Below are 22,123 nucleotides of genomic sequence, written 5' to 3'. Positions count from 1 at the left end.
GTGGGTTCAGACGAATGGGTGCTCGATATCATGCGGGACGGTTACAGGCTCGAGTTCGCACGTCCCGTATCAGATTTTTTCATGGAGTCCCCTTGCAAGGCGGTAGCCAAGCGGACAGCGGTCCGGGGAACACTGGCAGAGCTGTTGAGGTTGGAAGTGGTGCTTCCGGTTCCTGTCGCTGAGCGGGGAAAGGGTTGTTACTCCATTTACTTCATAGTGCCAAAAAAGGGCCCGCCCGGTGCTTGATCTCAAGGCGGTAAACAAGGCCCTGAGGATCTGGCATTTTCAGATGGAGATCCTACGCTCAGTGGTGGCGGTGGTACAGCCGGGGGGAGTTTCTGACTGCTCTCGACCTCAAAAAGGCTTATTTGCATATTCCCATTTGGCCGCCACATCAGCGTTTCCTTCGCTTCGCGGTGCTGGGTCAACACTTTAAGTTTCAGGCCATGCCCTTCGGTTTGGCAACGGCGCCGTGGACCTTTTCCAAGGTGATGGTGGTCTTCGCCGCCCACTTGCGATCTCAGGGCATTCAAGTGCACCCATATTTACACGATTGGCTCATCCGTGCTCCCTCACACGAGGAAAGTGTTCGAGCTACAGCCAGGGTGCTTCAGGTTCTGCGACTGGGGTGGGTTGTCAACACTCGGAAGTGTCACTTCACTCCGTCTCGGGGTCCGGTTCGACACGCGGCTGGGCAGAGTTTTTCTGCCGGAGCAGCGCAGGCTTCGCCTTCAGGAACAACTGTTGTCCCTATTGCGGGAACCAGCCCCTACTTTTTGGAGTTATGTGCAAGTGTTAGGGTCCATGGCGGCGACTCTGGATGTAGTGCCATGAGCCAGGGGGCACATGCGCCCTCTACAGTGGTCGCTGCTCAGTCGTTGCTCACCCCTGTCCGAGGCTTATTCGATGCGCCTTGTGTGGACTCCGCGGGCGCACCATGCGCTGGTGGCTTTCAGATCAGAGTCTTCAGAGGGATTTGCCTCTAGCAACTCCAGATTGGGTGGTAGTGACCATGGATGCCAGCCTTTCGGGTTGGGGAGCACATTGGGCAAATTGGCTCAAGGCATTTGGTCTCGGTTGGAGGCAGCGTGGCCGATAAATCTCTTGGAACTGTGGGCGATTTGGCTGGCGTTGCAAGAGTTTCTGGCTCTTCTGCGGGTGCAGGCGGTTCGAGTCCTGTCAGACAACGCGACAGCGGTGGTGTACGTCAACAGATGGGGGGGGGGGGGACCAAGAGTGTCCAGCTTGCCAAGGAGGCGGCGCTGCTTTGCTCATGGGCAGAAAGGCATCTCAAGTCTTCTCTCGGCGGCACACATTGCAGGAGTCCTAAATGTTCAAGCGGACTACCTCAGCCGGAATCAGCTGGATCCGGGGGAGTGGGAGCTTTCCCAGTTGGCGTTCGACCAGATTTCCGAACGCTGGGGTGTTCCAGCATTTCATCTGATGGCCACAAGCGCAAATGCCAAGGCCTCCCGCTTCTTCAGCAGGGGCAGAGAGTTCGGGGCCGAGGGTATTGACGCGCTCATTCAATCCTGGCCGGAGGTGGTTCTGTATGTTTTTCCGCCGTGGCCCATGATAGGTTGAGTGTTAGGCCGCATTGCTCAGCATCCGGGGCCGGTGATACTGGTGGCTCCGGATTGGCCCAGGCGGCCATGGTATGCGGACCTGGTCCATCTCCTGATCAACAAGCCTCTACGTCTGATGGTTCGACATGATCTCCTGGTTCAGGGCCCAGTTTGCATGGAGAATCCCAGTCGCTTTTGGCTTACGGCATGGCTCTTGAGAAGGCACATCTCAGACGGAAGGGGTATTCAGAGAAAGTCATAGGTACGATGCTGCTGGCCCGAAAGCACTCTACTTCAGCATCTTATGCGCGGATCTGGCGCACCTTTGTCTCTTGGTTTGCTTCCGCTGGGATTGCGGCGGAGTCTGCTTCTGTGCATTATATTCTGGCTTTGTTGCAGGATGGGTTAGATAAGGCCCTGTCCTTGAGTTCCTTGAAAGTTCAAGTAGCGGCTTTAGCATGTTTCAGAGGCCTTCTGCAGGGTCGCCCGTTGGTTTCGCATTCGGATGTGGTGCGTTTTCTTCGTGGCGTTAACCATGTCCGCCCTCTGAGGGTTCCGGTGCTGCCGGAGTGGTCTTAATTTGGTGCTGCGGGCGATGCAGCGTTCTCCATTCGAACCCTTGCGGAAGGTATCTTTGAAGGATCTTACATTGAAGGCTGTTTTTCTAGTGGCAATGGCCTCGGCGAGACGGGTGTCGGAGCTGCAAGCTTTGTCTTGCAGGGACCCTTTTCTCCGGTTCACAGAGGCCGGGGTATGTATCAGGACGGTGCCGTCCTTTCTGCCTAAGGTGGTATCACATTTTCATATGAACCAGTCTGGTGATGCCAGCGTTTCGGGAGGCGGATTACCCGAAGGAATTCCGAGCTCTACATTGTTTGGATGTGAGGTGAGTGTTTGTGAGGTATTTGGAGGTCACAAATTCTTTTCGCCGTTTGGATCATTTGTTTGTGTTATTTGCTGGAGCTAATAAAGGAAACATGGCATCCAAGGCCACGATAGCTCGGTGGTTAAGGCAGGCGATAGTCTCGGCCTGTGTTGGCTTGGGCAAGGTGCCTCCTGTTCCGGTGAGCACTCATTCTACGAGGGCTCAGTCTACATCCTGGGCGGAGTGTCGTTTGGTTCTTCTGGAAGAGATTTGCAAAGCGGCTACTTGGGCCTCTGTACACACTTTTGCGAAGCATTATCGTCTAGATGTGGCGGCGCGACAGGATGCGGCATTTGGGGCATCTGTGTTGGCCTATGGGGCTGATGTGTCCCACCCTACTTGAAGGATTGCTTTGGTACATCTCACAAGTCTCTGGATTGATCTGTGGGATGAAATGGAAGGTAAAATTAGTTCTTACCTGATAATTTTCTTTCCATTACTCCCAACAGATCAATCCAGAGGCCCTCTCTGATTCTGCTATTTCTGAGGTTTAGTGGTTCCAGTTGTTAGTTTCAAAGTTCGGTTCGGTTGCACCTGTTTTGGTCTGTTGGAATTTAAGTTCATTGATAAGTCTACACTTCGTCAGTTCAGCGAGTCAGCTGTGGAGCACTGCGGTGGCAGTTGCGTGATTCCGTTCTTTAACATGAAGGACAAGGGGAGAGGCGGGAGAGTGTGATTTGTGTTTATATAAGGATGATGATCTGCTTTGGTGTCGTCATACTGAGTTGTGGAGGGCTGCACATGACCACATATAGTAAACTTGGAGTTTTCTCTATCTCCATCTGCTGGTTGAGGGACATAACCCACAAGTCTCTGGATTGATCTGTTGGGACTAATGGAAAGAAAATTATCAGGTAAGAACTAATTTTACCTTAAGGGTATCGTGCAGCCTGGAATGTTCAGTATTTTCTCTGTCTCCTAGCGGATGGTGGACGGATCGTGCATCTGCTATGGATTGTTGGCTGGTAGCTCCTGTCCCAGATTCTTCTGGTGATAGTGGAGCCAGGGGTGTGCTGGTAGCCGTGTTGGGGCTAGTTTTAGATGATACTCAGTGGTCCTGAGTTCCTCATCTGCTAGCTAGGGTGCTATCCAGTGACTCTGGTTCCCTCCCCTCCCCTACCTCCCTTGGCTGTCTTTCTAGCAGGGTGATGGTTGATTGTAGCATGGAGTAACTTGTCTCCCATGTGGGGTTCTTCTCTTCTGTGTTGGTAGGTATATTTATTTATTTATTCCTGTCACTAGTGAAGAAGGTTGTTTAAAAAAAAAAAAAAGGGAAACTTTGTTTTTTCCCCCTCCTTTTCTGCCTCTGAGGTAAACCTTTTTTTATTGCTTTCACTAGTGAAGAAGGTGTTTAAAAAAAAAAAAAGAAGCAGAAACTATTTCCTTGTCGCAGCAGATGAATCCAGGAACTAGTGGGTTAAGTCCGCCTACCAGCAGGTGGAGATAGAGATAAACAAGCTAAAGGCAGTGATGCCAGCTCCTTCCTCAGTTAGTATGTCTCTTATCTCAGCAGGTGGTGGACGGCTTTGTCTCCAGCTCCTGGGCCCAAGGCCTGTGAGGGTGCTTCTGGGCCGGTGGCCAGTTTGAGCCGGGGGTGGTGGACTGGTGGTGTCCCCTTTGGCAGCATACGCAGTTCCTGGGTCCCTGCTGCACCTCACATTCCCTCTGAACAGGCTTTTGCTGTTCCTTTCCTTCCATGTTTGTTTCTGCCTCCTCACTTAAAAAAAATAAAATAAAATAAAAAAAGAGAGAGAGAACCATAGAATTTATTTAAAAGAGAAACACGGACGCGCAGTGAAGTGTGTGTTTGCTGAGAGCAGGTTTGTGTAACTGCTGTCTGCCTGTTTTCTGTTGCCTGATTGTCTGAGCCTGCCTCGAAGTGGAGTCGGAGGGTTTTTTTTTTCCTTCGGCTCAGCTGTCAGTTCCTGTGCTTTCCTGTTTGGGGGTGGGCAATGGCAATGGAGGCGGTAAAATGCTTTTCCTGATGCGTTGATTTGGTGTGACTCGATGGAGTGGTGGCTGCCCCCCCCACCCCCCCGAGCGTGCTTTCCCGCCCAGAGCCTGACAATTCTCGCACCATTTTGCGATCAATCGTGGAGCCGGCTCTGGTAGCGGTTTTGGGCAAAGCTTCTCCACTGGTAGGGGAGTCAGGGGGGGCGGGGGGGCATCAGGCACTGAGGGTGGTGGTGCAGGTGCCATGGCTACGACCTCCGTTGCGGGGGAGGGGTTTTCAGAGTTTATTTTGCTACTCCATCAGGTGTTTTTGTTGAAAAGGGCCTTGTCCCCCCTCACGCGGCTGCGACAGTTTCGGCCTTTGATTCTCTCAGGGGGTCTGGGGGTAACCAAGAGATTTTGGGTTTTTCCCCAGAGGGTTTCTCCTCCCTTAAAAAGCCTAGGCCTAGGCTTTCTTTGGGGTTTGAGGAGGGATCCTGCATACGGTCACCTGCAGCTTCCTCCATGATGACTCTCTCGCACCGGACGGGGGTAGAGGATGTGGAGGACGGTGTCCTCACTGACCAACCGGAGGACTCTTCCGCCGTGAGGATTTTCCATAAGTAGGAGTTGTCCTCCTTTATCTCTCAGGCGCTGGAAGCCCTGAATATAGAGGACCCTGAGGTTGCGGCTTCTCAGGCGGTCAACCCCAAGATGGATAGTACCAGACGACCTTCTAAGGCCTTTCCGGTACATGAAGCTATTGAAGAGTTGATTTCGGCCCAGTGGGCGGATCCGAATGGGGGGCTGAAAGCAGCCAGGGATATGGCTAGGCTGTATTTAGAGCAGTTTGCTGTACCTAGGGTGGATGCCCTGGTGACGGCGGTCACTAAGAAGACTACTCTTCAGTGGAAGGTGGTGTGGCACTTAAGGATTTGCAAGACAGACGGCTAGAGGCCTCTTTAAAACGTGCCTTTAAGGTGGCCGCTTTGACACTTCAAGCTTCTGTTTGTAGTTCTTATGCGGCTAGAGCTTGTCTCAGTTGGCTACATTGTGTCATGGATTCGATTTCAGAGTCTGATATGCTGGGAACTGCTCAGATGTCGCTGATGGATATTGGGCTGGCGTACTTGGCAGATGCCTTGTATGATTTGGTCCGTGCTTCGGCCAGAAGCATGGCCTTGACCGTTTACTCTCGGCGTCTTCTGTGGCTCCGTCATTGGGCCACAGATATGGCCTCTAAGCAACGGCTCATGAAATTGTCTTTTGGGGAAGACCTAGAAAAGATTGCTAAAGATTTGGGGGATTCCAGATCTCAGCGTCTTCCGGAGGATAGACCCAAGTCTACTTCCAGGCAGGGAGCCTCGAGATCACGTTTCAGAGAGATGTGACGATATCACCCGGGGCGGTCCAATGCAGCCTTTCAGCGTCCTCGTTTTGGGCAGCGTTCTTCCTTTTGCAACGAGAAGCATCCGGCTTTACCCCCTTCTTGTCAGGGGGCTCCTCGGGCTTCCCAATGATGGGGTGCAGGTCCACTCGGGCGGAGAGCAGATTGGTGGTCGGCTTTCTCTGTTTCTTCCAGAGTGGGACATAATTACTTCGGACCAGTGGGTCCTCGATGTGGTGCGAGAAGGTTAGGTTACAAGCTAGAATTCTTCTCTCCCGTCACAGACTCTTTTCTGGAGTTCTGCTGTGTATCGTGGGCCAAGAGGACAGCAGTTCTGCAGTGTTTGTGAGACCTGCTAAAGGATAGGGGCTATCGTGCCTGTTCCTCCTCTCGAAAGGCGCACAGGTTGGTACTCCATCTTCTTTGTGGTTCCAAAGAAGGGAGGGGCTTTTCGGCCTATTCTCAATCTCAGAAAAGTAAACCAGTTTTTGCGGGTTCGTCACTTCCGCATGGAGACATTAAGGGCAGTTATTGCTGCTGTTCAACCAGGCGAGTTTTTGACAGCTCTCGATTTGAGGGAAGCTTACCTGCACATTTCCATTTGGCAGCCCCATCAGAGATTTCTCAGATTTGTGGTGCTGGGTCAGCACTTCCAGTTTCGGGCCCTTCCTTTCGGAATGGCCACTGCCCCACACACTTTTTCCAAGGTCATGGTGGTGGTGGTGGTGGCGGCGGCGGCGGCGTTCCTGCGGAAGGAGGGGATTTGAGTGCATCCATATCTCGATGACTGGCTGATTCGGGCAACGACAGCAGAGGAGAGTTGAGTGGTCACCGACCGAGTGATTGTGGTGTTGCAATCCTTAGGTTGGGTGGTCAATATGGACAAGAGTCATCTGGTTCCTACTCAGAGTCTGGAGTATCTTGGAGTGCAATTCGATACGAAGTGGGGGAAGGTGTTTCTCCCCGAGGGGCTAAGGATCAAATTGCTTTCTCCGGTATGGACCTTATTGAGTCGTCGAGCTCCCCGAGTGTGGGATTATGTTCAGCTCCTCGGTTCCATGATGGCGACCTTGGAGGTCATTCCATGGGCAAGAGCTCACATGCGACCGCTTCAGAATTTCCTTTTGAGCAGATGGTCGCAGATGTTGCTGGATTATCAACGATGCCTTTCTTGGTCGAGCTGGGCCAGGGACAGTCTCGCGTGGTGGCTCCGGTCAGACAATTTGCAGAAGAGTGTTTCTCTGGCGTCTCCCAATTAGATGGTAGTTGTGACGGATGCCAGACTTGCGGGCTGGGGAGCCCATTGTCTTCATCGAGTAGCCCAGGGATCGTGGGCCCCTCTCGAAGCGACTTGGCCAATAAATCGTCTGTAGTTGCGAGCAGTCATGAATGTGCTGCAGAGTTTTCAGAACCTTCTGCAGGGGCAGGCGGTTCGTGTATTCTCGGACAACACCACGACGGTGGCCTACATCAATCGGCAGGGGGGCACTCGCAGTCTTCCCATGGCAGTGGAAGCGTCTCGTCTTCTAGTACGGACGGAAGCGCATGTTCAGAGTCTGTCGGCAGCGTACATTGCGGGTCAAGACAATGTTCAAGCGGATTTTCTCAGCCGGACTCTTTTGGATGCACTGGAATGGACGCTGTCGGACTCGGCTTTTCGGCTGATCTGTCAACGCTGGGGAAGACCAGTAATGGATCTTGCAATGCCAAAGTTCCCCAGTTCTTCAGCCGCAAACGGCATCCAGGATCTGCAGGATTGGACGCTCTTCTGCAGCCATGGCCGGAACAACAGCTACTGTATGTTTTTCCTCCATGGCCTCTGATAGGGAAAGTTCTTTGCCGCATAGGACGTCATTGGGGGCTGGTCGTTCTAGTGGCCTCAGACTGGCTCCGAAGGCCTTGGTATGCGGATCTCATTCGAGCACTCTTAGAGCCACCATTGCGACTTCGGTGACTCTGATGGAAAATCTCTTCCGCTTTTGGTCTTACTATTGAGAGGCGGTAGCTGAGGAAGAAGGGGTTTTCAGGACCAGTCATTGCCACTCTTTTGGGGGCACGGAAGCAGTCTACTTCAGCAGCGTACGCGCGAGTGTGGAAAGCTTTCTCAGCGTGGTGTGCTTTGCGTGCTGAATTGCCTTTTCGGGCGGACATTCCGGGTATTCTAGAGCTCCTTCAGGATGGTCTTCAAAAGGGATTGGCATATAATTCCCTTCGAGTGCAGGTGGCTGCGCTAGCTTGTTTTAGGAGCAAACTGGACGGTTCCTCTTTAGCAGCTCACTCTGATGTCCGTTTCCTACGCGGGGCTCTTCGGCTTTGGTCTCCTCTGCGGCAGCCGTGCCCGGCGTGGCATTTGAATGTGGTACTAAGAGTCCTCCAGGCCCCACCGTTTGAGCTGTTGAATAAGGTTTCTGAGAAGGATCTAACACTTAAGACAGTGTTTTTGGTGACCATTGCTTCGGCTAGGAGGATTTCTGAAATTCAAGCTTTGTCTTCTTTTTTGCAGTTTTCTGAAGCAGGGGTGTCAATCCGGACGGTGCCGTCATGTCTACCTAAAGTGGTTTCGGCTTTTCATGTCAATCAGGCGGTTTATCTTCAATCTTTTCGAAGAGAGGATTATCTGGGGGAGTTTGCCTCGCTACGTTTCCTGGACGTGCGGAGAGCCTTGTTTCGGTACTTGCAGATCTCTGAGTTTCGATGCTCGGATCATCTCTTTGTTCTCTTGTTGGGATCGAAAAGAGGTGAGGCGACTTCTAAGGCTTCTATTACTCGCTGGATTAGGGAAGCCATTGGAGCGGAGTGTCTGCTACAAGGGCGGGTGTCTCCAGTGGCCCTGAAGGAGCATTCTACTCGGACACAGGCGGCTTCTTGGGCGGAGGCATCGGCCTTATTTCTGTAAGAGATTTGTCGGGCGGCTACTTGGGCATCCCATCATACTTTTGCGAAGCATTACAGGCTAGACATGTCTGCTCGGAAGGATGCGAGTTTTGGGGCTGCAGTGTTGGTGCGGGGAGCGTCGGCTTCCCACCCTACTTAAGGAATGTTTTGGTACATCCCACTAGTACCTGGATTCATCTGCTGCAAGTGACAAGGAAAGAAAATTGTCTTACCTGATAATTTTCTTTCCTTTAACGCAGCAGATGACTCCAGGATCCCTCCCTAGTTCAGCCAACGTTTTTTTTTCATTTTCTGCGCAGTGTGGCTATTTTTTCTTCTGGGTTCTCTTTTGCAGAGTTCAAACAGATATGGGAGCACGGAAGATTCCGATTTCTGGATCAAGTTGCAGTTATTTCAAAGTTCTTATTTGGTTCTCTGTTTTTCATAGTGAGGATGGTTTCTGGTTGTTGTTGGTTTCATATTTTTGGCCTTGGCAAATGCTTACGAATGACATACTGACTGAGAAAGGAACTGGCCATCTGACATCACTGCCTTTAGTTTATCTCTATTTCAACCTGCTGGTAGGTGGACTTAACCCACTAGTTCCTGGATTCATCTGCTGCGTTAAAGAAAATAAAATTATCAGGTAAGACATAATTTTACCTTCTGGTGCATCAGCTGTCAAAAATGTATGTAAATACCAGAGAGAAGATTTTTAAATATTAGAGAAAGATAAATGCATGTGAAATGTAAAACACAGATAATTGTAGTTGACAATACATCCGTGTTAATAGCTACAGTCAGGTAAAAGTGTTTTAGTAGATCAATAAAGCTAAAATGAATGCACATTATACCACCTGTCAAAAGATATATAGGATATATTAATAGTAGATATACTGTCAAGATATGTGCAGGTTTATGTTAACATAATGCACATTAAAGTATTACTATGTAAATTAGCTGGAATTTTTTGTTTAATTAGATCAGATTTTATTGTCAGTATAAATTTCAGATAGGATAAAATGATTATGTTGGACCCAGGGTTGCACAAGTTATTTGGTGGCTGCCATAAACATTTTTTATGACTTAGTAGAGGAGTAACCAGATTAGTGTAGTGGGCTAAGAACTAGGGAAACTGGATGTAATTCCCACCGCAGCTTCTTGTGATCCTGGGCAAGTCTCTTAACCCTTCATTGCATCAGGCACAAAAAATGTAGATTGTGAGCCTACTAGGTACAGAGAATACCTTTATACGTAAACCACTTTAGTTGTACCACAGAGAGACAGTATCAAATGCATGATCCTACTCATTCATCTCCCACATTTGATTATCTCCATGGAACAATCCTGTTCAGAAGGAATGGATCCTCAGGAGCTTAGCCGAGATTGGGTGGCAGGGCTGGTGTTTGGGAGGTGGGGATAGTGCTGGGCAGACTTATACGGTCTGTGCCAGAACTGGTGGTGGGAGGCGGGACTGGTGGTTGGGAGGCGGGGATAGTGCTGGGCAGACTTATACGGTCTGTGCCGGGGCTGGTGGTTGGGAGGCGGGGATAATGCTGGGCTGGTGGTTGGGCGGTGGGGATAGTGCTGGGCAGACTTATATGGTCTGTGCCCTGAAGAGGCCAGGTACAAATCAAGGTAGGGTATACACAAAAAGTAGCACATATGAGTTTATCTTGTTGGGCAGACTGGATGGACCGTGCAGGTCTTTTTCTGCTGTCATCTACTATGAGATAAAATGTCTGATGAAACCACTTTTTAAAAATTGTTTGCCTGTTATCACTATTCAGAGATTAATTTCATCTGTGTATAGTCTAGATCCTTGCAATCTGATAAAATTTGGTTTGATTGTTACTCGGCATTCACTGGGTCCAGGGTTCATCAAGCAATCTGGTTTGGAAAATAATGCTTCTAAAGAACGTGACGAGAATACTGTCCTGTAAGAAATGCAAATCTTAATGGAAAAATATATATGTCATCTAACACTGCTGTTTTTGTTTCTGCCTTTTTAGGTGATATACATGGTCAGTACACAGATTTGCTGAGATTGTTTGAGTATGGAGGCTTCCCACCTGAAGCAAATTATCTTTTCTTGGGAGACTACGTGGACAGGGGCAAGCAGTCTTTGGAAACGATCTGCCTCTTGCTGGCATATAAAATAAAGTATCCAGAGAACTTTTTCCTATTACGAGGAAACCATGAGTGCGCTAGTATCAATCGGATCTATGGCTTCTATGATGAATGTAAGAAACAGTACTAGTCAAGCTGATTACATCTACAGGTTTTATAGATGTTATATAATTTTGCATGTAATATAAGTAAATATCTTTATTTGTCAAATGCCTTTCCTTATTATCCCTGCTGGATCAGTCCACACAAATGGGTTGTGACCGCTTCCTACCAGGTAGACATATTGAATTCTTCCAGTGGACTCTGGAACTCTCCATTATTTCTCTTCCTCCAGGAGATGGTAAGGTGTCTGGTCTGGTACAGCAGGTCCTTAACCTAGTTTCCCAGAGTGCAACCTCCAAGCTGCAGTCCTATAATTGAGCCTAAGGTCCTTGCTCCTGTGACTCGGTCCATAGTCCTTGCACGAGGTGCTTAGTCAGCCGATGTGACTAAACGGTAAGGTAAAGGAAGCTATTTGAGCCAAAAAACAATCCTTCAGAAAATGGAGAAGGGAACCGACTGAAGACAATAAGGTAAAGCATAAGGAATGTCAAGCCAAATGCAAAAAGAAGATAAGGAGGGCTAAGAAGGACTTTGAAAAAAAAGTTAGCGTTAGAAGCGAAAACACATAGCAAAAATATTTTTTAGGTATATTAAAAGCAGAAAGCCGGCTAAAGAATCGGTAGGGCCGCTGGACGACTGTGGTGTTAAAGGGGCGATCAGGGAAGACAAAGCTGTAGTGGAGAAATTAAATGACTTCTTTGCTTCGGTCTTCACCGAGGAGGATTTGGGAGGGATACCGGTGCCGGAGAAGGTATTTGAAGCGGATGAGTCAGAAAGACTAAATGACTTCTCTGTAAACTTGGAGGATGTAATGGGGCAGTTCTGCAAACTAAAAAGTAGCAAATCACCGGGACCAGATGGTATTCATCCCAGAGTATTTTTTTTTAAATTTATTTATTTATAATTTTTGATATTACATACCAAGCAATACACGCTTGTCCAGAAAGTGGTTAAATTAAGAAAACGGTTAACAAAAAAGAAAGAATAAGGAAAAAGAGGGAATGGACCGTAATCCTTCCCTCAATTTATATTTAAACCACTAAAATCCACAAATACGATTCAAGATTTACGACTTGAAGGAGTAGTCCAAATAATACCCTGTTTCCCCGAAAGTAAGACATCCCCCGAAAATAAGACCTAGTAGAGGTTTTCCTGAATTGCTAGATATAAGGCCTCCCCCGAAAGTAAGACCTAGCAAATTTTTGTTTGAAAGCAGGGCCGCCGAGAGCCGGACAAGGCCGCCCCCGGGCGGCCCCCCCCACCCGAGGTCGCCGGCCCCCCTCCACCCGCCCTCCGTCGCTTCCGGAACTAACCTTAAATGCCTCCTTTCACCTTCGCAGCAAGCAGCAGCAGGGCAGACCTCTCCTTCCTTCTGTGCCCCGCCCTCGCGGACGTTACATCAGGCGACGCCGGGACATGGAAGGAAGGAGTGGCCTGCCCTGCTGCTGCTTGCTGCAAAGGTGAAAGGAGGCGTTTAAGGTTAGTTCCGGGAGCGACAGAGGGCGGGCGGGCCAACCCCGATGTTTCCCCGAAAAATAAGACAGCCCCTGAAAATAAGACCTAGTGCATTTTGGGGGGCAAAAATTAATATAAGACAGTGTCTTATTTTTGGGGAAACACGGTATTAACCAAGAAAAAAGAGCAAGCACTGTAGAGCAGCAAGGAGTATTTCTCTCTCAGGACACTTGAGTCTCTTTCAATTCTCTTGGTTGCTAAGAATTCAATGAGATGTTTAGGTTCGAAGAAAACATTTAATAGATTGATATCTAACTATGCATTTGCATGGGTAATGCAAAAAAAAGGATGCACCCACCTGCTGTACTCCAGGTCTACTTAGAAGAAATTGACGCCTTCTTTTTTGGGTCTCTCTTGTCACATCTGGAAATATTCTTACTTTTAGTCCATAAAAGTCTTTATTTCTATTTTTGAAGAAAAGTCTCATCACCCACTCCTTATCGGGTGCCAGAACCACCGTGGCAATTAAAGTAGAGGAAATAACTTTTTCGGAGTCCGAAGACTCTAACAATGCAGACACATCCAAAGGTGATTCTGAAATCTGATCTTCTGGTGTTTTCACCGGCAGATAATATATTTGTAGAAAAGGTGGTATTGCTTCTGCTGGAATTTGAAGTATATCTTTAATATATTTTAATAACATTTCTTTTGGTGACATTGTTTTTATTCTTGGAAAATTAGTAAACCTAAGATTTTTACTTCTTTGATTATTTTCTATTACTTCAATTTTCCTACGTAAATTCATCAAATCTTTAACCGTCATCGCTTGAATATCTAGAGTTTTTTTTTCCCCTTTGGTCGATATTCTTTATTCTCTCATCCAACAATTTAACTTCAGTTTTTATTTTACTCATATCTTCCGTTAGAGTTTGAATTTTCAATTCTAGCTGATTAATTTGAGGACGTAACGCCTTACCAAATGAGGCAATCAAGGCCCACAATGAATCGAGAGTTACTTCAGATGGTTTTTCTAAGGAAGCAAACATTTGCATAGGTAGATTAATGTTTGAAGAAGTACTTATCTCAGTTCTCGCAGCCAAGGATTCCCCCGCTAATAATCCCAGAGTATTAATAGAGCTGAAAAATGAACTTGTGGAGCTACTGTTAGTAATATGCAATTTATCCCTAAAATCAGGTGTGGTACCGGAAGATTGGAGAGTGGCCAATGTAACGCCGATTTTTAAAAAGGGTTCCAGAGGAGATCTGGGAAATTATAGACTGGTGAGTCTGACGTCGGTGCCGTGAAAAATGGTGGAGGCTATTTTTAAAATTACGGTGCACATACAAAAGCATGGGCTACTGAGACAAAGTCAGCACGGATTTAGTGAAGGGAAGTCTTGCCTCACAAATCTACTTCATTTTTTTGAGGGGGTGAACAAACGTGGACAAAGGGGAGCTGGTGGATATTGTATATCTAGATTTTCAGAAGGCGTTTGACAAAGTGCCTCATGAAAGGCTCCAAAGGAAACTGGAAAGTCATGGGATCGGAGGCAGTGTATTATTATGGATTAAGAGCTGGTTAAATGATAGGAAGCAGAGAGGGTTGAATGGTCAGTATTCTCGATGGAGAAGGGTAGTTAGTGGGGTCCCTCAGGGGTCTGTACTGGGACCGCTGCTTTTTAACATATTTATAAATGACCTTGAGATGGGAGAACTAGTGAGGTAATTAAATTCACATATGACACAAAGTTATCCAGGGTCGTCTCGTCGCTGGAGGAGTGTGAAAGATTACAAGAGGACCTCGTGAGACTGGAGGATTGGGCGTCCAAATGGCAGATGAAGTTCAACGTTGACAAGTGCAAAGTGATGCACGTGAGAAGGAGGAACCCAAATTACGGCTATGTCATGCAAGGTTCCGCTTTAGGAGTTACAGACCGAGAAAGGGATCTGGGAGTCATTGTGGATAGGACGTTGAAATCTTCCGCTCAGTGTGCTGCGGCAGCCAAGAAGGCGAACAGAATGTTGAGTATTATTAGAAAAGGGATGGAAAACAAGCATGAGGATGTTATAATGCGGTTATATCGCTCCATGGTGCGACTGCAACTGGAGTATTGTGTTCAGTTCTGGCCGCCTCATCTCAAAAAAGATATAAAGGAATTGGAGAAGGTGCAGAAAAGGGTGACGAAAATGATAAAATGGATGGGACGACTACCTTATGAGGCGAGGTTAAGAAGGCTAAGACTCTTTAGCCTGGAGAAAAGGCGGCTGAGGGGTGGATATGATAGAGGTCTACAAAATTTTGAGTGGGGTAGAGCAGACAGATGTGTAGCGTTTGTTTACGCTTTCTAACAATAATAGAACTAGGGGACACAAGATGAAATTAGAATGTGGTAGGTTTAAAACAAATTGGAGAAAGTTTTTCTTTACTCAGCGCTTGGTTAGACTCTGGAACTCATTGCCGGAGAAGGTAGTGACGGCAGCTGGCCTTGCTGAGTTTAAAGGGGGTCTGGACAGATTCCTGAAGGAAAAGTCCATTGATCGTTATTAAATTTTGGGATTTTGCCAGGTTCTTGGGGCGTGGATTGGCCGCTGTCGGAGACGGAGTGCTGGGCTTGATGGACCTTTGGTCTTTTCCCAGCGTGGCAGTGCTTATGTACTTATGTCTCTTTGCATCACCAACCTATAGTTCACGGACTTTAGCTTGGTGAGGTTTCTGGGTTGAGTCCCTCTGGGGCCCTTCGCAGCAGGATGCCGTGGAATAATTTCCCCTATCCTCCAAAGGTGTGGGCCTTTGGGCTCCTCCCTGCAGCATCAACAACAAAAAAAAGGCTTTAATTGGATTGGTTTTGGATTGCCTTGTTAGGCGAATAAAGTTGTAAAAAATAAAATAAAGGTGAACAATAAGATAAAATGAAATATTCACTCTGTACAGATACTGAGCAACAGGGAGGGGCAGTTGGGGAGGGGCCCATTGGGGAGGGGCAGTTAGCAGATCAGTACTGCCACTGGCTCCCTTTTTGCCCAAATGTGATGGACCATTCCCTGTCTCATCAGGAGTGGCACCCAGGGAGTCTTCAGAGTTGGATGGGAGGAGGTCCCAGAGGCTTCAGGAGGACCTCAGTAAGCTTTTCCTCCTGTCCAAAGTGGGCATGCTGGTCACATTACGAAGAAAACCATAAATACTCGTTGATGGGGGCTCCAAGGAAGCCCATGAGAAGAAGTGGTGCAGCTGCTCATGCAGGTGTATTCCTTGATAGCTACGGAAGTACAAGCAATATACGGAGACTGTCTGGTGTGGGTCACATGGTGGTTGCAGCAACTTCCAGAGTTCCTTGAAAAGGCATGCTTGGAGACTAGGGTGGCTGCCTGTACACATCGCATCTCATTCTGTTCTGTAGCCTCGGTGATGGTAGCTAGCAGGTGGTTGTGGCTGCGTCTCAGGGCCATGGATGCGGCCTCCACAGTGCATTTGAACAAATATCCCTTTCAGGGTCTTCTGTTAATAGGTAAGGACCTAGAGAAACTGGTTAGAGATCTGGGAAAAGCCAAATCACAGAGGCTCCTGGAAAACAAGCAAATGGCACAGACTGGTCTTTTGGAAGTAGACTGCCATTTTCGGTCAAGTAGGTGTACCTCCAGCAACTCTTCCAGCCCATCCGAGGTTTCTGAAGTGTCTTCTTTTTGTAGATCCAGGAGACCCAGAGATGTAGGTACCATGGAGCCACCAAAGGCCCACAGTGAAGGTTTGTTGGACTCCTCGTTAGTGCAGGTTAGTAGCAGGCTTTCATGGTTTCAACAAGTGGGCCCTCATCATTTATGACCAATGTATGTTGGAGATGGTCTTTCCATTCAGTGCCCTGGAGTTCACCAGGCTGGTTTCCGATGCCTTTATGGTGTCCTCCTATGGGTCTATCTTAGGCAGGCAGTGGAATCTACAATGTAAACCATTCCAGTCTGGAAAGATGGGGATGTTGTTTCATCTATTTCATGGTCCCCAATAAGGGGGTTCCTTCAGACCTTTACTCAACCCCGAGTAGGTCAATGCCTCTCTCCCAAGTTCCTCAATTCAGGATGGAGACCTTTCAGATTGTGATTACCTCTGTGTCCCACCAGGCATGGTAGATTGAGCGGGCTATAAATTAAATAACATTCTTGGATCTGCTACAAGCGTTTCCTTCAGTTCCATGTCCTGGGCAGCCATTTCCAGTTAAGGGCTCCCCCTTTTGGGTTGTCACCATGAGACTTCTCTAAAGTGATAACGGTAGTGGCAGCAGCAGTAGCCCAGCTATACAAGCAGGAGATCCAGTGACTGATTTTGGATGATTGGCTGGTAAGGGCTGATTAGAAATGTTAAGTAGTAGTAGTAGTCTGAATTAAGGAAGGCCACAGCTCAGTTAATCCAACTCTTTGAACACCTGGGTTGAATTGTCAGTTATGCCAAGAGCCTGGGAATCCTATTCAACACCATTAAAGGGACAGTGTTTCTCACAGAAGACCACATATTCAAATTGTAGGAGTAAAACTGCAGACATTGTGCCCAAGAGGTTCCATTTGCCTGGGATTACTTATATGTTTTCAGCTCCATGAGAATGACCCTGGTGATAATACCGGGCCTATATGAGACCCCTTCAGGTAGTCTTGATCTCCCACTAGGCCTACAGTTTGCAGGAATTTGAGGTTCAGCTTCCTCTGGCTGACCCAGTTCACTGGAGTCTGGATTGGTGGGACTTTCCCCAAAACTTGCTCAAGGGGATTCCCGTGGATCCTCCTGAGTTTAGTGGTTTATAGTGATCATAGATGCTAGCGTTATTGGTTGGAGAGTCCACTGCTTGGGCCAGCTGCATTGGGACCCTGGTTCCAGCAGGAGAGCTCTTGGCCTATCAGTGTGCTGGAAATAAGGGCCATTCATCTTGCACAGTTGAAATTCCTCCCTCTGGTTCAATGGAGGGAGGTCTGGGTGATGTCAGACAGTGCCACAGCCATGCCTTACATCAGCAAGTGGGAGGAACTATAGGTACATTGATAACTCTGGAATCAGAGGACATCTGTAGATAGGCAGAAGCGCATCTGGTGGCCCTCTTGGCTGTTCACATTTCCACAAAAGAGAAGGTACAGGTTGGCTTCCCTGGTCGAAATGCGCTGGATCTGGGGAAATAGAAACAGAGTGCATCAATAATTCTGCTCCTGGTTGCCTGTTGGGGCTTCCTGTAGTTTGATGTGCTGGCCTTGCAGCACTCCCAAGTATGCATGTTTTTTTTCATCCACATAAGCGTGGCTGGCTTAGCAAGCCTCGACACGCTGGTACAGCCTTGGCCCAGATAGGAACCTTTGTATATCTTTCTTCCTCTGATTGGTATTGTCCTGAGAATAAACCAGCATTCCATTCTTAGGGCTGCTATTCAGAACAGATTGACTGTATGAATGTTGATCTGATTCAGCTACTGGTGGATCCACTGATGCTTCTGCTGAGGGGTAGAGGAGTCCTGAGGCAGAGACTGGTGGCGATAGAGAATCCAGATCTCTTCTGGCTTGCAATCTAGCCCTTGAGAAGAGATGACTTGTGATGCGGGGGCTTTTTGCGTCTATTTCTACTCTTAAGGACCAGAAGAGCTCTACATCCTTGGTTTGTTTGGATCTGGTATGTCTTCAAGTGTTGCTGTGGGGGGAGCACACCACCCCCCTACTCTCCATGTGAATGAGTCTGCCCTGTCTGCTTCCATTGTAACTAGCAGCAGAGACTATAAGTAGAATTCAGCTGGTGGGAAGGGAGTTGGGGCGGAGGACTGAAAGGTAGCTCTAGTCACAGGAAGGGAGGAGGTGATCTGGAGGAGGTACCTGTGCTGTATCACTGAAGTTTCTGCATGTGGTGGAAGGCAGAGGATAAATGAAACCCCTTCCAAAGATGCTACAATATATTTCTATGGGAGAAGCAGTCCTAACAGGTGTAGTATATATGCACGATTTCACTCTAGTAATTTAATTAATTGCATCTTCCCCAAGGCAAGCAGTCTGTTGTATTCTCACATCTGGGTGACATGATTTGATGGAGCCTGGTGCAGATGCTGACTAGTGAGTTGTAGAAATTTCTAGCAGCATCCCACCGCACATGTCCTGGTGCTTTCACACCCGATGTGCAAGCTTGGGTCCCTCAGTCTTCATTTTTACGCAGAGCTGGGAGGACGCATCACGGTATTCTCAGTGTGCGTATTCTTTCCGGACTTCGTAGTTTCTTCCAATGGGGCTCTTACTTTTTTTTTTTTTTTTTTTTTTACTTATTTTCAGTATTTCGCTAGTAGTTCCTTTTTTCCTCTGTTTCCTTTTTATTTTTTGTAGTTTCTTGATGAGTGGTCTCTTAATATAGGTGTAGCCTGCAAGATCTTCCGAGCGTGGGACACCCCCTCGGTAGACCTTTTTGCCACACATCTCAGCAACCCAGTCCTCCTCCAGGCTCAGATCACATGGCAGACAAGCATCAGATGCCTTTCTCCTGCATTGGGGGGAAGGTCTCCTGTATGTGTAACCTCCAATACCCTCATAGAAAAGACTTTGCTGAAACTCAAGCAGGATCGATGAACTGTGATCCTAATTGTGCCCTATTGACCAAGACAGATATGGTTCCATATGGGTCTTTCTTCTTTTGGAGTTATCCTCTGAAGATCCGTGGAGATAGGACTGTTTTCCAACCCTCATCACGCAGAATGAGGGGTCTCTTCTGCATCCCAACCTCCAGTCCTTGGCCTTCACAGCTTGGATGTTGAGCGCGTAGAATTTGAAACCTTGGGGTGCTGGAGGTTGTCTCCTGTGTCTTGCTGGCTATACTGTAATGTGTTGCTCTTTTAAGTGGAGGAGGTTTGCTGGCTGATGTGAGGGCAAGACCTTAGATCCCCTCACTTGTCCTACACAAAAACTGCTTGAATACCTCTTCCACTTTAATGAGTCTGTTTTGAAAACCAACTCTAAAAGGGTTCATTTCAGTGTGATTAGTGCTTACCATCACTGTGCCAACATTTTCCCCAAAGCCTCATGCCATCTTGGCGAGAGTCTCTCCTTCACCTCTTTAGTACGGGAAACGGCGGAGGCCATCCCATTCCCCGTAGAAGTGGAAGATGAGCCCAAGATGCTCAAGGTCCTGGACTACACCTCTGCACCTAAGGAGGCAGTGACAGCTCCACTCCACGAGGTACTCAAGTAGTCCTTTGCACGCATCCTACGTTCCTGCTAAAGGTGGTGTCGGAGTTCCTTCTGAACCAGTCAGTTGTCTTGCCAACATTTTTTCCCTGTTATCATGTCCACCTTTGCGAAAGCAGCTTGTACACCTTGGACTGCAAGAGAGCGTTGGCCTTTTACATGGAGCAGATGAAGCCCTTCAGACAGTTCGCCCAGTTTTTTTGTTTCTTTTGATCCCAACAGGAGAGGAGTTGCCATCGTTAAACGCACCATTTCCAATTGGCTAGCAGATTGCATTTCTTTCGCTTATGCCCAAGCTGGGCTGACTTTAGATGGTAATGTCACGGCTCATAATGTTAGAACCATGGCTGTGTCAGTGGCCCACTTAAAGTCAGCCTCCATTGAAGAGATTTGCAAGGCTGCGACGTCTTCAGTCCACACATTCACATCTCATTACTGCCTTGAGCAGGATACCCGATGCGACAGTCGATTTGGGCAGTCAGTATTGCAGAATCTGTTTGGGGTCTAGAATCCAACTCCACCCTCATAGGCCCGTTTTGTTCTTTTCCAGGTTGCACTCTCATTTAGATGTATATAGTTTCAGGTTGATCTACGTTAAGTCCTCGCCATTGCAAGGCCCAATTGACCACTGTTGTGTTGGGTGAGCCTGGATGCTAGGGATTCCCCACTTGTGAGAATGGTAAGTCTGCTTGTCCTCGGAGAAATCGGAGAAAGTGAAGATACTTACCTGTATCAGGTATTCTCAGAGGACAGCAGGCTTAACATTCTCACAATCCCGCCCATCTCCCCTTGGAGTTGTTTTCTTCGTAATTTGTTTCATTTTTATGTTGTTGTATTAAACTGTAGAGAAGCGGATGTGCTGCGGTGGAAAGGCGCTCCGTGCATCTGCGGTGGGAGACGGCACACGCCCCAGAAAGCTCTTCAATTTTTTCTGTGCTGGGTAATTTGCTGAATCTCTGGCGACACGGATCGTCTACCCGCTTGTGAGAATGTAAATCCTGCTGTCCTCTGAGAATACCGTAAGTATCTCCGCTTTTCTTGTTCTATTTTTGCTGCCTCACTATTTTATTTTTCTAATTGTCTCAGGCGGTGTGCTTTCTGATTTTCTTTTGTCTTCTCTTAACGTTCTTTCCAGTGTCACCTGTCATTGGCCATTTTCTCTCTCCACTTCCTTCCCTACCTCCATCTCTAACACTCTCTTCCTTTCGACTTTATTCCACTCATTTTTCTGCTTCTCTATCCAGATTTTACTGCTGCTTGCCAACTAGTCCTTTACCTTCATCTTTTTTACCTACAGCTGCTTACAGATTTCCATCTCTTTCCTTCAATCCCACTTCACACACCAATTCCCCATTCATCTCTCCTCCCCTCACTATGTCCAATATCCCATTTGTCTCTCTAGTTCCCTCACCCCATGTCCTGTATCCTGGACACGCCTGTCTGCCTGGTCCACCCACTAGCCACTGCATCATTAGACCATTCTTCTAACATGATGCCCCTTTCTCCTACCCAACCATCTACCAGCACCAGCCATCATTATATCTCTCTCCCCCCCACCTCGCCCCAGCCCTCATTGTATCTCTCTTCCCCCGCCCCAGTCTACATATGTCCGCTCTGTCTACCTGTTCTCCCACATGTCCAACCTCTCCCCTCTCAGTTCCCTGCCTACTACTACTACTTAGCATTTCTATAGCGCTACTAGGGTTACGCAGCGCTGTTACGCAGCCTTCCACATCCAGCCTCTCTTCCCTCTCCTCCATGTAGTCCGATATCTCCCTTCTCCTCCTGCCCCCTGACATCATCCATCTCCTCCATCTCTAATATTGTCCATCATGCCACCTCTCTTCTTTTCCCTCCAGCTCCAGTCTGTTCTCCCTGCATTGTCCAGAGCCTTTCTCCCTTCCTGCCACAGTTTCTCCTGCGCCTTACCTTTATCAGGTAAGCTGAAAAGACAAAATAGCATGATGGATAGGAGATGATTTAAAATGAGTGAGCACAGCCGGACCCATGGAACCTCTTCTGACCCTGAGAACAGTAGAACCTTCTGACATGTACCACCCTTCTAAGGTACACTTCTTTTGGGGGTGGGACATGTCAAAGTTCTACTGCTCTCAGGGATGGAAGAGGTTCCAATGTGAGCCCGGCCATACGTGTTCTTATTTTAGTCTGCCTGCTACTCCTGTCACTTCCTGCTTTTTATCTTCTCAGCCTGCCAGTTAATGGGCAGGAGCAGGAGGAGCTGTGGTAGGGAAGGAGGGATGAAGGTGCTGAATCTGAGGGCAGCATGCGGCAGGCAACAGCTGCTAGAAAATCTTTGACGGGCAAATGGACCCCCACACACACACACCTTGTCCCTTCCCCTCACCTATGCAAGTTAAGTAGACTGGGGAGGGGAGTGGTGTGAGAGATGCTGGATCATGGGCAGGGAGGGGCAGAAGACAATATGAATTTGCTACAAAGCAGTCTGAAAAAAAGATTCATGACTGGGTGGCTGAGCAGCTTAAAGGGAATATTGAGTTTCTCTCCCTGTCTTTTGGAGATCCTTGGTTTTGGGACCCTCATGGA

At 48.0% G+C, this 22,123-nt stretch overlaps 1 protein-coding gene across 1 annotated transcript in view; it reads left to right on the top strand.

Moving 5' to 3' along the window:
* PPP1CB (protein phosphatase 1 catalytic subunit beta) overlaps positions 1–22,123 on the top strand; it is a 112,083-nt gene that overhangs the window by 30,123 nt on the left and 59,837 nt on the right. Inside the window, exon 3 of the mRNA XM_030196381.1 lies at positions 10,696–10,926. Within this exon, the coding sequence (XP_030052241.1) occupies positions 10,696–10,926 (231 nt within the window). The remainder of the gene's footprint in view (positions 1–10,695; positions 10,927–22,123) is intronic.

Source organism: Microcaecilia unicolor, chromosome 3 (assembly GCF_901765095.1).
Source record: "Microcaecilia unicolor chromosome 3, aMicUni1.1, whole genome shotgun sequence".
NCBI classification, from domain to species: domain Eukaryota; kingdom Metazoa; phylum Chordata; class Amphibia; order Gymnophiona; family Siphonopidae; genus Microcaecilia; species Microcaecilia unicolor.
This window is presented reverse-complemented; position numbering and strand designations above follow the sequence as displayed.